Raw genomic sequence first — 15,435 nt, forward strand, 5'->3', positions numbered from 1 at the left:
ACATTCTTTCAGGTGATCAAACATGCAGCTCAAGGCAGTTTTTAAATGACAAGTAACATGTAGGTTTTTGGAAGAAAAAAATTAGACGTCTTTCAGAATTGTCATAGATTTTAATAATTTGCAAAACATCTTTTTACCCATCAGATATAAAATACACTGTACATTCAGCCTTATTTAACATTTTGAGTGTCTGGAAAAATAGCAGATGACTTATTTACATTTAGTGATGAAACAACTTTTAAGAGCTCTTTGAACATTTGTGCAAAAAAGTTCTCCTTTTGAGGTAATGTTAAAAAAAATGATATTGATGATTAAGAAGTTAGAAACAAAGAAATTGTGTGGTTTAGATATGATTACACTTAATCTTCACGTGGATCTTGTGGTTCACAGTTAACGTGATAAAGTCACTGTGTGGATATAACAGCTCCATGTTAAAAAGACAAAGGTAAGCATTTTGTTGAACATGAAACTTATAAAACAAATTTTAAGGACATAAGTTTTCATTACAGTAGTGATGAAAAGGTGTTAATGAGCACTGCATGTCGTTTGTTCCATAAATGGTCTCGTTATTGATTACAGATAATAATAATATATGGGGATATACTTTTTTGTTGAATATCCTGTTTATATCCTAAAAAAGTGAATTTGAGACTGTAGGGGGGCTAAATTAGGAGTTATTGCTTGAAACCGAAAGCTTCAGGACTTAAATAAGCATGTCATGTAATCTCTTGCATTCACGTTAAGTAAAATATTAACAGAATACATCTGAATAGAAAAGCTCACATGTGACATTTGAAAACGAAGGCCCAGTCGGAAAGATGAGCCCAGCGTCATTAAAAAAAAAAGATACAAATATTTTACTGAATGCGCCGCAGACGTGGCCATTTTTTGCACAAAACATTGCCGTATAAGTAAATTAAATTATTATTCACAGAAAATTAATTTTAAACGCCAATCGAGAGAACATTCTTGTTTCTGTTCCGCGTGTTCTTTGAATGAAATAAGCAACTGTTTAATTAAATTCAACCACATTTGATTGAAAAATATTACATGTTTCACATATATTTAATATACAATTTCAGACAAGTGGACTCATGTACATATTTGTGTTGGTTGTTCGCTGTATTAAGGCTTTTTTTTAAGGCAGCTTTTCCAACAATGCAGTTCAAGTTGGTGAGTGTTAAGACAAGTAGTACATCCCATATGGTCCACGAAATAGTCCTGGGACAGGGAAGGCAGGCCGCGGTCCGTTCAGGGCCCCGTAGAGGGACGGCGCGCCCATGGGTGCGCTCAGTGGGAAGGGAATGGCGAAGGCCGGCAGCAGCGGCTTCGCGGCCAGCTTGAACTTCTCCAGCTCGGCCTCCTGCAGTCTCTTGGCCTTGGCCCTGCGGTTCTGAAACCAGATCTTGACCTGGGTCTCTGTGAGGCTGAGCGAGTTGGAGAACTCCGCTCTCTCTGCGATGGAGAGGTACTGTTTCTGACGGAACTTCCTCTCCAGAGAAAGCAGCTGGGATGTTGTGAAGGGAGTTCTGGGTTTCCTGTTGTTCTTGTGTTTCCGTAGATTGCAGTTCGGGTTGGGAAGTCCTGAAAGTATATTTACGTAAAGTCACCTTAACGGAACAGAACACGTGATCTATATTACTTAACTCTAGGGAGTTTGTCAGTTTTAATTCTACATCATGCATGGCTCGTAACGCCAAACCAGGGAAATATCAGACAGAATAGCAAAGACAGAAGCTGTTATTTATTGGCAACATTTAAAGGCAACGCAATCAAATGTCAAAGATTAGAAATACATCTCCATAATCTCTAGATCCATTATTATTCGCCCTACGAATCATTTTACATTCCCTATGCAAGGTACTTGGACTAGTACACACTGTGCGTGTGTGTGTGTGTGTGTGTGTGTGTGTGTGTGTGTGTGTGTGTGTGTGTGTGTGTGTGTTTTAAACTGTTGGAAAGTTGAAAAACATAAAAAAACATCGTTCAACTAAGAAAGAAAGTGTATCCTACACTCACTTGAAGGTGATGCGTAAGGAGCCTGAAACCAGGCGCTCGTCTCCTTGTCGCTGAAGTCCACCGCCTCCTGTTTGGACTCATAAAGTCCCCTCGGTGACGCACACTCGGTCTCTTCTGCCCGGACGCAGCCTGAACCGGGTTCGGGGGAGAGGGCGCTTCTGTCCGGCGTCCTGTCCGATATGAGGGATTCCACACTGAAAGGCAGATCGAAACCTTTGCTTTTACATCTTCTGTCCAGCTCGTCGGTCCCTGTGCCCCCAGCGGCTCGGTCCTCTGGCGAGGTCTCCCCCGGAGCAGCCGAGTGCGGTGATCCCTGCGCAGGATTCATTACGCACGACAGAGGTGCCATACAACCAATTTTCCTGCTGCTCTCTCCGTTGCTGTTTTTTTCTTTTTCACGTTCTCAGTCCACGAAACGGGTTATCGCCCTGGTTCCTCCGAAGCTGCGCATCTGCGTGGTAAACTTACGTTTTTACGCACGGACTTGCTTCTTCTTCAGTTAAGTTCCTCTCTCATCTTTCTGCCTGCCTATCAGCCTGTCGATGCTCCCACGTGACTCGGCTCCAACAGGTTCTGATAGGTCAGGGGCTTGTAACGACAGTGTTGTGGTCCATTTCGTGCGCCTGTGGTGCCTTGACAGATGTAAACCTCCGAACAGGGGCGTGCCTCGGAAATGAGTCTCCATAAGTAAGATACTCCCAACCCCCCACCTTTACCCCCCTCTGACTTCACACGAGCAATTCTGTCCTTGGCCCTCTCCAGCTGTGGAGCTCCTACATCAGCACCATCTTCCTCCACAACCCTGTATCATCACTGCATGCATTTATTTTAACTTCATTGCACACACTTATTTGCTAACTTATTCTGAATATTGCCTGAAACATTTTGCTTAATATTCATAATATTAAAAAAATGACATATTTGTTATTTTATTTTCTCTACTGAAAATGTGGCCAATGTGGAGTACAAATGAAATAGGATCATATCCTACCGTAACCTTCACCAAAACTCTTTAACAAATACTCTAACTTTAAAGCTGTAGTCAATATGTTTAGATTAACACAGTATCAAATTTGAATATGAAAGGCAAATCTTGTAGTTAGTTCCCCTTAGCTTTACGGAGCATTTGAGCATCTTTCAACTCATTGTTTTAGTTTTTACGGCCCTAATTTCACTGTTCTGATTCGCTCTCATGAACTTTGTTTTAACCAGCAACAAGCAGCTGGTCTTAAGCAGTACACCCAGTAAACCCACTGTACACACCCTGCCCTTTAGTTAGCAACTAGCTGGGGAACAAAGTGGAACAATTAGCAAATAAAGAAGCCGTTTTTTTCCCCTCAGGAGGTGGTGGAGACCAAAAACGGAGTTAAAAGGAGAGTTAATATTAGACTTACATTCATCAGATGGACACGAATATGATTAAATTAATGCTAATATTGCTTTATAGATCTTCTGGAAGTGCAAATTGGCAACTGCACATGTACACTTTATACGGTGATGATATATTGATAAATGTTGTCCTTACTCCTCCTTCCGCTGTCGCCAAGAGCCCAAACAATCTATAAAAAAGGTTTCTGACCCAATTCAATTTCCAAATGTTTACTCTTTTCACCTTTTTTTAGCTATGTTGCCAAAACCCTAATGCCATTACTTGTTGTAGAAAAGCATCTGAAAAGTTGTGTTTGACAATATGCTATACAGTAGTTTATCACCGTGTTTCATTCTGCAATAAGGCAATCCAGGATGTGATTCACTTCTTATACCCTAAAGAGTTATTGTCACTTTAAATTTCTGTCTTGTGGGCTGTAATCAAATTATCTATGGCTATGCATTGCCCATATTTCAACCCATTGTGTTCATTGTCTGTATCCCTTTGAGAGACAGTAAAACCCCAACTAATGTCACAGAGGTCCATTGAAGAGGCCCATCCAAATTGGTCTTGTTTTGCAGGCAAATCATTTTCAGTGAAACCCAATATGTGAGAGTTTTTCCCTCTTATGGGAACTGTTGTTGGGCCCGCAGCAGCACACTGACTGTCTGTCTGTAGGACAATTGGTTAAATGGAGTTAACTGTTTCTCTCCCCGAGGTAGCCTACATTGCTGCTTTGATCCTGCTGCGCCTGGCGCCTGTCTGCTCTCTCTCCCCCTCTCCCTCTCTCCCTCTCTGTGTGACAGTGATAGATCGCCGGGTAACCATACAAGCTTTCAATGACTGTAATTTAGTGGCCGACAACATTACATTCTCCTCTACTTACTATGAATATTACCACTCTGGCCCTCCTCCTGTTTGAAATGGGATGTAGGGCTGACTGTTATGCTTTGTCTCCCTTCCATTGTTTTATAATGAATGACTACATTATATTTCCTACTTCTCTCTGAGTAGCATGCACATGCCAGAAGGGTCAACAATAAGTATCTTTGGTTTGAGAAATTAAAATCTAAAAATAGTGCAGTAGCTGCAGTACAGTTTTGTATAACAAAGAGTCTCTGTCTTGAACAGCATGGTTTTTGAGGTCAAAATGGTATACCAGTTCATCCTGGATGTTAGCTTTCACTAGATGATTGAAAACTTTGACCTGTCGATGGCGCCGCTAGCCGAAAGGTCACCGACGTCATTAGGATTCAACATTTGGCCACCGCTGGTATCTGTTCCATCTTCTGGGTATGACTGTCTGCACAACATTAAATGGCAATCGATGTAACAGTTGAGATATTCACTTAACTAAATGTGGTGGAGCGTCAGACCGACATCGCAGTCATGCCTTTCCTCAAGCCAAGCCTCTAGGGTGAGCTAATTTTCCAATTTTGAAATGTCAAAGAAGAAAAAAAAAGTAGATAAAGAAATGAAAGACAGTAAACAGGTTCTTGGGAAATACTGTTCTTCAGTTTATTATTTTATTTTCCCTCACAACTTCAACTGAGAAGCTTCAACTGTCAGTCAACAACTGCAACCCCAGTCTGTCTGTCTCTTGTACACACACACACACACACACACACACACACACACACACACACACACACACTTATACACACACCTCGCTGAACCCTGCTGCATTGTCAAAGTGGAGAACTGTTTAAGGAGGTAATTGCGGTTTTCAAAAGAGTTTCCTTCCAAACATGTTGAAGCAGGCTTTAGTATATATATATATATATATCCTTCATGAGAGCTGGCAGGCCGTAGAACTATCCTCAGCAAACGTGGGGAGGGAGGCCGGAGTCATGTGGGATAAACATTTATGAAACACACAGCGGGGGAACTTTGTGGTGAAAGTGTATCGTCTTTAAAAGAAATGGGAGGCTTGCCCGGTGAAGCACAACAGAACATTATCCCGTATCTGAGTGGACTTGCCAACGTGGGTATGTCAAAATGTCAGTGCATGTGAAATCACAGACCTTCCCACAGAATTATCTTTGTCCTCACAGACAGATTGAAGTGTTGATATCCATCCTCCAAGTGTCATATTTAATTGCAGAAAATAAGTTGTTTATGCTACACAGTTTGTTCAGAAAGATAATCGCATGAATGCAATAGTTAAAAGGCTGTAATGGTGCAGTTGTTGATCACATTTTGTACTATCATTTTGCAACTTGTTGGCAACCACTTTTTATAAGGGCAAAAAATGCCGACTAATTTCTGGGTTAAGGGCTCATTCCTGAAGCACTCTATTATGGTTTTATACGGCACCAGTTTCGCAGTCCCTCGCATTATAAATTGGCACGCTTGTTATGGGTGTTACATTATTTATTGAAATTTAAAGTGAAGAATACGAGCTCACTTAATAAAATTACGAGCTTACAAATATAATTGATTTGTCTTGACACTTGGCTCCGGCTCAGTTTCACTCAGGCCCAGTCATGCCAACCATCATGCCAAAGAGTAGGTAGCCCGAGGTCTTCCCAGTGATGCTTCTCCTTATCTGATCTGAGCTTGAAGGCGACTGCAACGCATCAACCTTGATTAGTTGTTTCATCTTTCCCACCGTCAGCATATTGTGTCATGTGAGCTGCCACTCTCGCCTCTCCCGCTCACGGTTGGGTCTCACCTGTCGACTGTGGAACAAAAAGGTCACAGATAAGACCTACTTTCCCAACCCACTTAAGGCATCAATATCCCTCTACGGATGTGCTTGTCCGATGGTTGGACAGTGTCTGAAACACTCTCGCCCCACACCTTTCTGATGTTTTCTGTGTGCTTCAACTTTTCTCTCAAGCCCCATTTCATCATGACATCTCGCCCCTCTTAGCGACGGCAACCTTTCTACCCAGCCTCAGAGTGTAGCCTTTAAAAATTAGTTGTTCCCGTTGAAGGACATAAATCCTGCCTTCATAAAGAGGAACGAAACACAATAATCGTAGAAATGGGAATACCGGGGCATACATACAGACTGTCTCTCCTCGATTGTCTCATGGTGTTGCCCAACAATGTTGCATAGTTGGACCCTAGAATGACACAAATTTAGGCACTTGAAACTCAAAATACAAGTGTGCTACAGCCATTAATATGAATGTTAATTTTTGCACCAGTATAAGCTGAGGCTGTCTGCTTCAAGCGTTCATTGTGAGGATGATATCTCAGTCATTTCCTTCCTTCGAATGATACTGGGGACTCACGTGGCAGACGATGCTTCAAACCTTTGTAATTACGTGATGGGTCGTTGATTGGTTAAGTGCTTTTCATTTATTCTCTATATGTTAGCATGACTCGGCTGTCAGGGGGGGGGGAAGCGTTGACAGGCAAGCAGCGAGTACGTTATTATGCCTCTGTGTGTTTTGTGTGCAGGATATTGGGTTTGGTGACAGGAAGGCGCGTTCCACATGGCGTCTGACAGAGACGAGCAGAGTGGTTGGCCGACGGCGGCTCGGCAGCGAGTCTTGTACGTGGTGCCAGGTGCTAACAGGTGAACACAGAGATATTGTAGCTGTATTGTAGTGGTTTGGCTACGGAGGGGGGGCAAAGGGAACCGGACACCCTCTCTGGACCTGGAGAGAGTCCGGGGTTGGGGTGAGCTCAGTGGCGGCGCTGACAGCAGGGGGGGGGGCTCAGATGGTAGGCTGCAGTGATGATAATGACAATGAGGATGTTACAGAAAGACCCACCAACAGAGGCTCGGGATGTCGAATTATCATAGCCTCTTTATTGTCTGGCCATGATAGCAGACGTAGGCGTCGTGAGTATGAGGGTGATGACAGCAGGAGGATCAGGGGACATCACAGGACACACACACACACACACACACTTGGAGGTACAGCTCTAACCCATACAGTGTCTTGAAATATAGAGAAGTTAAACTGTAAACGACTGAACAAGCCCCTAAGTGTAATAAGAGCAGCATTCCAGTGGTTTGCAATGGGACACGGAGGACTGGTATGGCCCCACAGTATTTGTAGCTATTTTGTTCACCGAAGAATGACTGGAAAATGTTACCACAACTTAATACTGTATCTTCTTAACTCTCATTCTGTTTCTTATTGGTTTTCAGTTCCCGTTTCCAGTCCATTCTGTGGATTTAAAGTGTTGGATGTTACAAATTGTGGTGCCACAGCATCAGTTTGCCTCTTTGCCTCTCAATGAATTGCAGAATGAGGTCAGACCACAGGACATTAAGAGACGGTTCTGAACACATTCTGGTGTAGGCCCACTGGAAGCTGACAACGATGCACTGATTTGTGTCTGTTTATGACAGCCGTAAACGACAATTTGCAAATTAGGTTCAACATTTCCCAACAATATTACAATTGACTTCTTCGAAACGACTCCAGTAATGGCAGCTGCACTGCAACATGCTGTGACAATTTAAACTGCGACAAAGCAAACAGCAGCACCTGTTGGTGGATGACTGGTCCATTGAGGCATTCAGTTGCAAAAGAAAAAAACACTTGCTTGTTTAATTTTATGTTTTCACTCTTTGAGATACGAAAAGAGAAATAGACTAATAATAAAAAGTGTAACAATGTATCCAGGCATAATGTAGTGGAATACTTCAGTGTAATATCTGCTGAAGTTGCTGATCCCAACGTTAATGAGTTTTGAAATTATATGACTATGAAAAAGTACAAATTTTACTTTGCATATGTTCATTATTAAGAATTCATTTGCTGTCCAACATTGTGAAAGATATTGTGACTATGTAGAACTGTGTGTCATGTAGTGGGCCAAACAAAGAAAGAAGAAGAAAAAGAAAACAAAAGTGGAAGATGAATTTTGGGAAATGTGCTTATTAGCTTTCTTGCCGGGAGCTAGCAGCCTTTTTTAGTTAAGCTTAGCACAAACACTGGAAACTGTGGAAAACAGCTAGCCTCGCTCTGCCTAAAGTTTACAAAAGCTGCCTGCTGTCATCTTTCGTTTCTATACTTCTTTCTATACTAAGTTTTCTAAATCTAAAATATATTCATATAAATAAATGTCTGTTTCTATCCTGTCTCCAAAGGAGGTAACAAAATAGCCTATAGACACTGATAAAAGTATTGCAATATTTATATATTTGCAGTATGAATTTGGTGTCTGTGGTGACATTCCTGCTGTATTACAGTTTTTTCCCCCCATTGTATACACACACACAAAATTGGTACAACTAGCTTAAATTGAAGCTCATGTATCAACAATAACTCTAAACTGCTAAATTCTAAGCACAATTCCAGTGGTTTGCCTCAATTCTAAATCGACCAGCACTGAAATCTTAAGGACTGTCACTTTCGTTTTGAGCAGTATCACACAGTTTTAGACAGGATTTGTCCATATTTCTGTTACATATTCCTTGTGTGTTTCTTGTAACTCACACAAACTTCAAAATGTATTCTAGGCATGTCACTGATGTTCATAAATCACAGCCAATAATTACACTAGTGGCTCTGATAACGTTGACCACAGAGGAGCCGAAACTGGAACAAATTAGGGTCACATGACTTGCTCAGGGGCATTTCTGTGTGAAGTCTAGATGGTGGGAATAGCCCTTTGCATTCGTCTACAGATTTCTCAGAACATCCCACGGCTACCTCTTAAACTTAAGGAGAATGCTGTACTCCAACTGTCTTATTCATCTCACATGTGAATACAGATACGGTTATGTAAAAAATAGTGTTTAATGAGAATATATATGGGGTTTCTGTGAGAATGTGAGTGTGCGCCTGTGATCTCAGCACAGTGACAACCTGAACAAATATGCTGAGTTGATTCTTCTGAGATTACAATAGATTCCACGTCGTCTCATGAAGCTCTGAAAGAGATGGGAGGGCACAGCGGAGGCCCCTGAATAAACAACCATTAAATTCTCCCTGCGCCTGTATGAGGAAAACCTTCAGACTCGAGGCCGTGCTTTAAACAAACCAAAACATGAGGCCACAAAGAAACGGAATTAAATCTAGGGAAGGACAAAATTGTTTGAATAAGGAAGCTCATTTTACTCTACACTTAATCTTTTTTATATTGGACGCTAAGACGCAGATTAATGGACAGCCGGATAAAGCAAAGAAGATGGGTGGAGGGAGAGAAGAGGGGGATGAAGTGGATGAAGGAGAAGATGAAAGCTTTGTTGTGTTGATGCTTAATGAGCTGGAAAACACAATTGAACTTCTCTGACTGTGGAAATTGCTGTGAGGGCATCGTAAATTAGCGACAGTGTGGGAGCTAGCCTGCTGACAGAAAAGGGGCTTTGTGTGGTAAAGGCTTCTTCACATGCCTGCAGCCACTGAGATCCTCACAGCGGTATCATGGCTCGATCTGTCGCACGACAAGGAGCTCGGTGGTTACTCTTAAGCATTGTCAAGGGAAGTGTTCAGCATTTTTGTGTGCTCATTTACAGATTCTCTCTTGTTTTTTGATCTGTCTTAACCAAAAAAAAAGATTGACCTTATTAACTGTTATTTGTTTAATATGAATTCATACATTACTTGTTATTTTTTCTGTATTATTTTACCATCCTCCTGGCCTATAAGGCTCTTTATAATTTGCAGTCCATTCCTTGTCTGTGTCCTGCTACCTGTAGATTCTCCTTTCCCATAAACGGGGTCAGCCAACATATATGACAGTGGATAAGGGAAAAATGGAGCAAAGTGGAGATGGGTCTCGCTATTTTCTCAATTTTAGTGAACTCCAAAGGGTGACTCTTCATTCTGGCTTTGCAGGCTTGGCACATGCCTTCTGTTACTAAGTGGCTTCATATTGAAAGGCTCCGCAGCCACTATTCTCTCTCCCACTGGGTGCCAGCCTCTCTGCCCTGGCAGCTGCTGCGCTTTAGAATAGACCCATAGTTTCCCCTCTGCAGGTGAGCTGCACAGCCAAAACAGGGCCCCTCAAAGGCCCTTTCAGAGCCTCAATAGGAAACTGACTTGGGGAGAGAGGAACGGGCACACAATGGCCGCCTTTTCTGGACACAGAGAAGATGGAGATGAGCTATTGGAGCGCTGCTTTAGTGTTGCTTATAGCCATGTCGAGGAGAGGTGATGAGAGAAGAGAGGAGAGGATGAGTAAAGTTTTTGAAGGCGTGGTTCTTTCTCCTCTGTAATTCTCTGCCACTGCGGAGCAGAGATGCCCTGTCATCCTGCATTTCTGATGTAATCGGTCCGTCTATGAAACCCGATGAAACAAAATGTTTTTTTCCATGTCCTGGGGTGACGGGGGTGACACTTCTATCCACACCTCCTGTCTTCCCACCCCCTCCACTCCCATCCCTGGAACTCCAGTTTTCCTGGCAAAACTCTTCCCATGCAGGCAGGAGAGCACGCACCTCCTTTTCATATAGCTTTTTATCTTTTATTAGCAACAGCTTCCACCGACATATGAAGAGTTGGAGAGAGTGGGTTTAAAAGTGTTGGGATAGAGAGGAGTGATGAAGGAAAGCAAAAGAGCGTTATCCTTTCTCTTTGTTGGTACAAAAAATCAGAAATACAATTTGGCATCCTAAATTATGACTTGGGGCTATCCACTATTATTATTTATTATCTCACTAAGCATAGTATAATACATTATTAAGCATACCATTTTTTATTATGGTTATTTTAACCCATTTCTCCAGGCACAAATTATATCTTATAAACTATATATTCGTCGGTCTCACAGATGCCTTCTGTCTGTCCAGATTTATAAAATATTTGCTTGGGGGAGATAAATGTTAAGAGGCAACATCTCTACAGACACTCTGCTGTGCTCTTCTTCTTCATTGGAACACATTTATGTCCCTTCATTCGTTTTTTTTTTTTTTTTGCCTCCAACATCATTCCAAACAGAAAGTAGGAATAATTGAGCTCACAAAAATAGCTTTAAACATACAATTAGCTGCTGGATAACAAGTAAAATTTAATATTTTGACTTTTCCCTCTAAAGTTTCCATGCGCGAGGTTCTTTTGGGAATTTCTTGATATCTGTTGCATGTAAGCAAGCATTTAGATATGAATGAGGGAAAGTATAATGCAACCACTGACTAGAGATGTGGGTTATTTCAAGAGGCTTTAAATGGGGATGTAGTGTATAACTTCTATAGCGTGGCAGAGAACAGAGTGGCCATGTTTGTAGTTCGGTTTCTGAAAAGTTCCAGCACTGTCTGTGGAAATGCTGGATTGAAATGTTGGTTTCACCTCAGGGGAAAAGATCTTCTTCAAACATGTTGAAACGCTGAGGTCACACACATGGGGCTGTGGTGGGCGGGATTGTAAGTAAGTGCGGGTTTGTAACAGCAACAATTTAAAATGATACAGTAATTAATTAGAACAAATTATGTCTCGGTTTGAATTTTTTTCAAGATTGACTTTTGGAAAAAGTGACCGCCCCATCTCAGCATGAAATCTGAATACTTAAAGATAACAGTCTCTTCTGATCCTTGTAGGATTCAGTTCTGGTAAAACACCAAAATCCCTGTGACTTAATAGTATGCCTACCCATGCTCCGAAATACACAAATATGTCTGCAGTGTAATCTTTTGTTATTGTTTACATTTCACATGAAATTTTAAACACACAGTCGCCTGAGAGATTATGGAGCCTATATGGAGTCTAATATAATTACGATGCGTAAGAAGATGCTATCAGTCCCTTTCTCATTTTCCCTCTCTTTTCTTTCTCCCTCTCTACCCTCTAATCAGTTCCACTCTGTTTTTTCTGGCCCGGGGCCGCTTACCTCTTTTCTAAACTGCTTTCACAAGCATGACACCGAAGCTCAAACTCTCAAATGCCTATCAGACCCTTCATACCCACAATCACTGTGTGTCTGACCTTACTGCAGTTGTTGGCATCCTTGTGGAATCAGTCGCTGATCTGATGTTTCTCACACCTTCTTAAACCAGGAGTAGTTTCCCCCTCTGCAGTTAGTCGATCCACTTTTTGAAAGGTTAAGTGGTGAATAGGGGCTCTCATGGCAGCAGAGAGGGCTGACCAGACTGACAGAGACAGTCTGTGACCGCAGTCCTGAAGGGACATTAAACACTATGAAATCCAGGACAGACACTTTAACATAAGTTCTGAGAACGTACATGCCCATGAACGCACCACGCTTCATGTACTATTTGCTCTGAGGTTTTTGAGAAGAAAGAAGCATTTCCTGCAGTCGGGCCAGCTGGGAGTGATTTAGTGACATTAGTCAAATCCCATTCTGGCAAGCGTCTTTCCACAGGGATAAGTTCATAGGGCTATGTAAACCAATAATGTAATGGTAACCCTCTTTAGTGAGACTCATTTTGTGTTGGCTCGTGTGGATGTGACACATCATTACTGTGTTAGTTTAATTTGCAACGATTGCTGTGACTTTTGAGTTTAAGCTCTCTGTGTGTCTTTGTTGACATGTGAATAATTCTTGAATTACGGTACAATACAGGCGTGCTCTGTTTGTTTTATTCAGCAGGATTCACATCGGTAACGTTACATACTATCAGACCTTATGACTTCCACCGAGTGAAACACAGCTTTGAATCAAAGCTCAACAAACATACAAATTCTCTTGTCTCAAGCCTCTCAAAGGCACTGCTGACTTTCCGGTGGATTATTTTCTTATGGCTTGTTGTCACAATGAACTACAGAAGGGCTTGTAAATGGAGGTCTAACATCTAATTAAATAGTGATTAGAGCAATGAGTCACTGATTATGTCACCAAAAAGCCAATTGAACTCAGTGATTTGATTGATGAAATTTCAAACCAGAAATCTCTTTCAACAATGTGTGGTTTTCATTTGGTAGTGCATAAATAACATGAGGGACTAAAGAAATGAAAATATCATAATTTATTTAAATTTACATATCAATCTTCACAATTAAGTGAATCATATTCTATAAATATCAGTACAGTATAGTTGTTTTTATCCACCTTATGTAAATATGTCCAACGGCAATTATCTAGAGACACAATGTATGTAACAATGTGACACTGGTGCATTTTATACGTTGAGCATTATTTTACTTTTATGACATAAAACCAACAAACAACACATTCAAAAGACTTATTTTTAGAGCTGTCCTTTGACGGACATTAGAAACAGGAAGTGGCCGCAAGTTATCACATGTCAGTGACGGTGAGCCCTTTCCCTTTCATGCTGTGTCTGTCTTTACTCCCCTGTTGTCTGCGTCCTGCAGGTATGTAATTATGGTTCGAAAAGGTTGGAGCCAGACCTTCCCACAGCGTGGGAACAAAGCAGGGTCTGGGAGGCGAGGTCAGGGAGCGCAGCGGCTGCACGGCCGCTACAAACTACAGAGATAGACATCTAGGGACAGTCATCCTCCTCAAATGAAAGTCTGTTAGTGGTGTCGAATCAGAGGTCTGACTCACATCCTCTGACTGTGCCGAGGATAGTTTACGTGGCATTGACTGATGTGTAATGAGCAACTTTACAATCTGGCATGAATGGAGGGTGTTATAGTAGCTACAGTTGATGAACGATGCATTACAAGTAACAGGATTCCTCAAATCCGATTACAATTTGTCATTTTGTCACACTGCTACTGATCACATATTGAGCACACAAAAACAAAAACAAAGGGGCTTTTAGAGATTGTATGTAGTTATAAAATATTGGAAAATAGCATTGCTTGATGATTGATGATTCAGACGTCATACTGCATCTTAAAATAAATATAATTAGATTTAGTTATCTAATAAAATAACAAGAATTATTTCTAGGCAGTTATTCTTTCTTTTAAAAGCTTTTTTATGTAGTTTTTTTCTTTTGACTGTTCCTTTTGAAGATTGTTGGATAAAATAGAAACATTTTAACCAACATCAACACTCATTAAACAGCATCAAAACGACCTGTTTTGTCTTTACATTATGTGTGTGGTGCAGAAAGTAACATTTTAGGACAAATTGGTCCCTCAATGGTGGAAAATGCCAAGTCCGCATGCGAGACAGCCCAGGAAGCAGCGCTCCAATTAGTTGTAGATAAATGATTAAGCCCAAAGATCAAGTAATGAATTTAATTTGTGCATCAGTTAGCTGGGTTTGACATTCTTTGTCACGATGGAGTCTGTAATTATCCTTTTACTGTGTAACAAAGAAACCATTTGAAGCATGAACACATACCGATGGAGGCATGAATCACTGTGATACAAACAAACCTTCCTTTACAGATTGTCATAAACTGAGCTTATTTCTCATCTTGAAGGAGTGTATCGGCCTCCAAGGATCAGAGCTATGTCAACAGATCGTATCTTTCCGTATTGAGGATCAAAACTAAAAGCAGAGAAGAGACTAAAAAGTTTCATCTGCCGACATAACTGCACAGGGCGAGCACATGTTTCTTTAATAAGGATGAAAGCGCGGCGCTCTTGTAACCGGATCTCTTTGTAGCAGGCAGCTTTCCATCAAGGAACAGCAGGATCCTCTCTTCAGCCCAGGAGCATCAGGACAGATGGGACTGTGACACGCAAACTCACACACAGACACATTCAGAGCGTGACCGACACCGAGAGGTGATCCCGTGGATGCAACGCACTGTGGATATCGAGGGGAAAGCGGTGTAACACCTGTACTCGCTGTTCCCACCTGTACACGCTGCCGCTGCTCTCTGTCGTCATGACACTGTCACAGGATGTGCTCCCTGCTGAGTGCTTTGAGCTGACACCTCTGTGATGAATTTTGTGGCGCTGGGGGTCAGAGGTTAAAGGTTAGGGGTACTCCAGCTGGCAGCCAGGGCTGCAGTGGACTCCAGTGAGGAGGCATTCAGTGGCTTGAGCAGGAGGCAGAGGAGGGGAGTTTATTCTCTTTGTGTCTTGTTTTATGTACTCCATCCTCAATGCCTTCTTTTCCGAAATTAATCTCAGATATTAGACAAAATGAAAATGCATGTAGCATGGTTTAGTCCTCCGTATCTATTAAAGTTAAAGGGCTATTATCAAGACTTTTGGATGACGCAGCTATGTGGAAATTCAGATTTAGCAGCTAGAGACAGATTTATCTTAGGAGTTGATGACCAAAAACAATGAATAATTGACTTGCATCCA

At 41.6% G+C, this 15,435-nt stretch overlaps 1 protein-coding gene across 1 annotated transcript; it reads right to left on the minus strand.

Annotated features, from left to right (window-relative positions):
- Positions 1-109: 109 nt before the first annotated feature.
- msx3 (muscle segment homeobox 3) lies at positions 110-2,391 on the minus strand. The gene is made up of 2 exons (XM_084021360.1): positions 2,020-2,391; positions 110-1,584 (listed from the first exon to the last, which is right to left on the minus strand). Exons 1-2 carry the CDS (start codon positions 2,366-2,368, stop codon positions 1,181-1,183), a joined length of 753 nt encoding a protein of 250 aa, XP_083877486.1. The 5' UTR covers positions 2,369-2,391; the 3' UTR covers positions 110-1,180.
- Between the last annotated feature and the right edge of the window lie 13,044 nt (positions 2,392-15,435).

Source organism: Eutrigla gurnardus (genome assembly GCF_963514095.1).
Source record: "Eutrigla gurnardus genome assembly, chromosome: 11".
NCBI lineage: Eukaryota > Metazoa > Chordata > Actinopteri > Perciformes > Triglidae > Eutrigla > Eutrigla gurnardus.

Excerpts from the sequence above, each read along its gene's own strand:
- msx3 (XM_084021360.1), bottom strand. The coding sequence starts at position 2,368 with ATGGCACCTCTGTCGTGCGTAATGAATCCTGCGCAGGGATCACCGCAC. Across the intron at positions 1,585-2,019 it reads TCCTTACGCATCACCTTCAA|GACTTCCCAACCCGAACTGC; the intron begins GTGAGTGTAGGA and ends ATATACTTTCAG.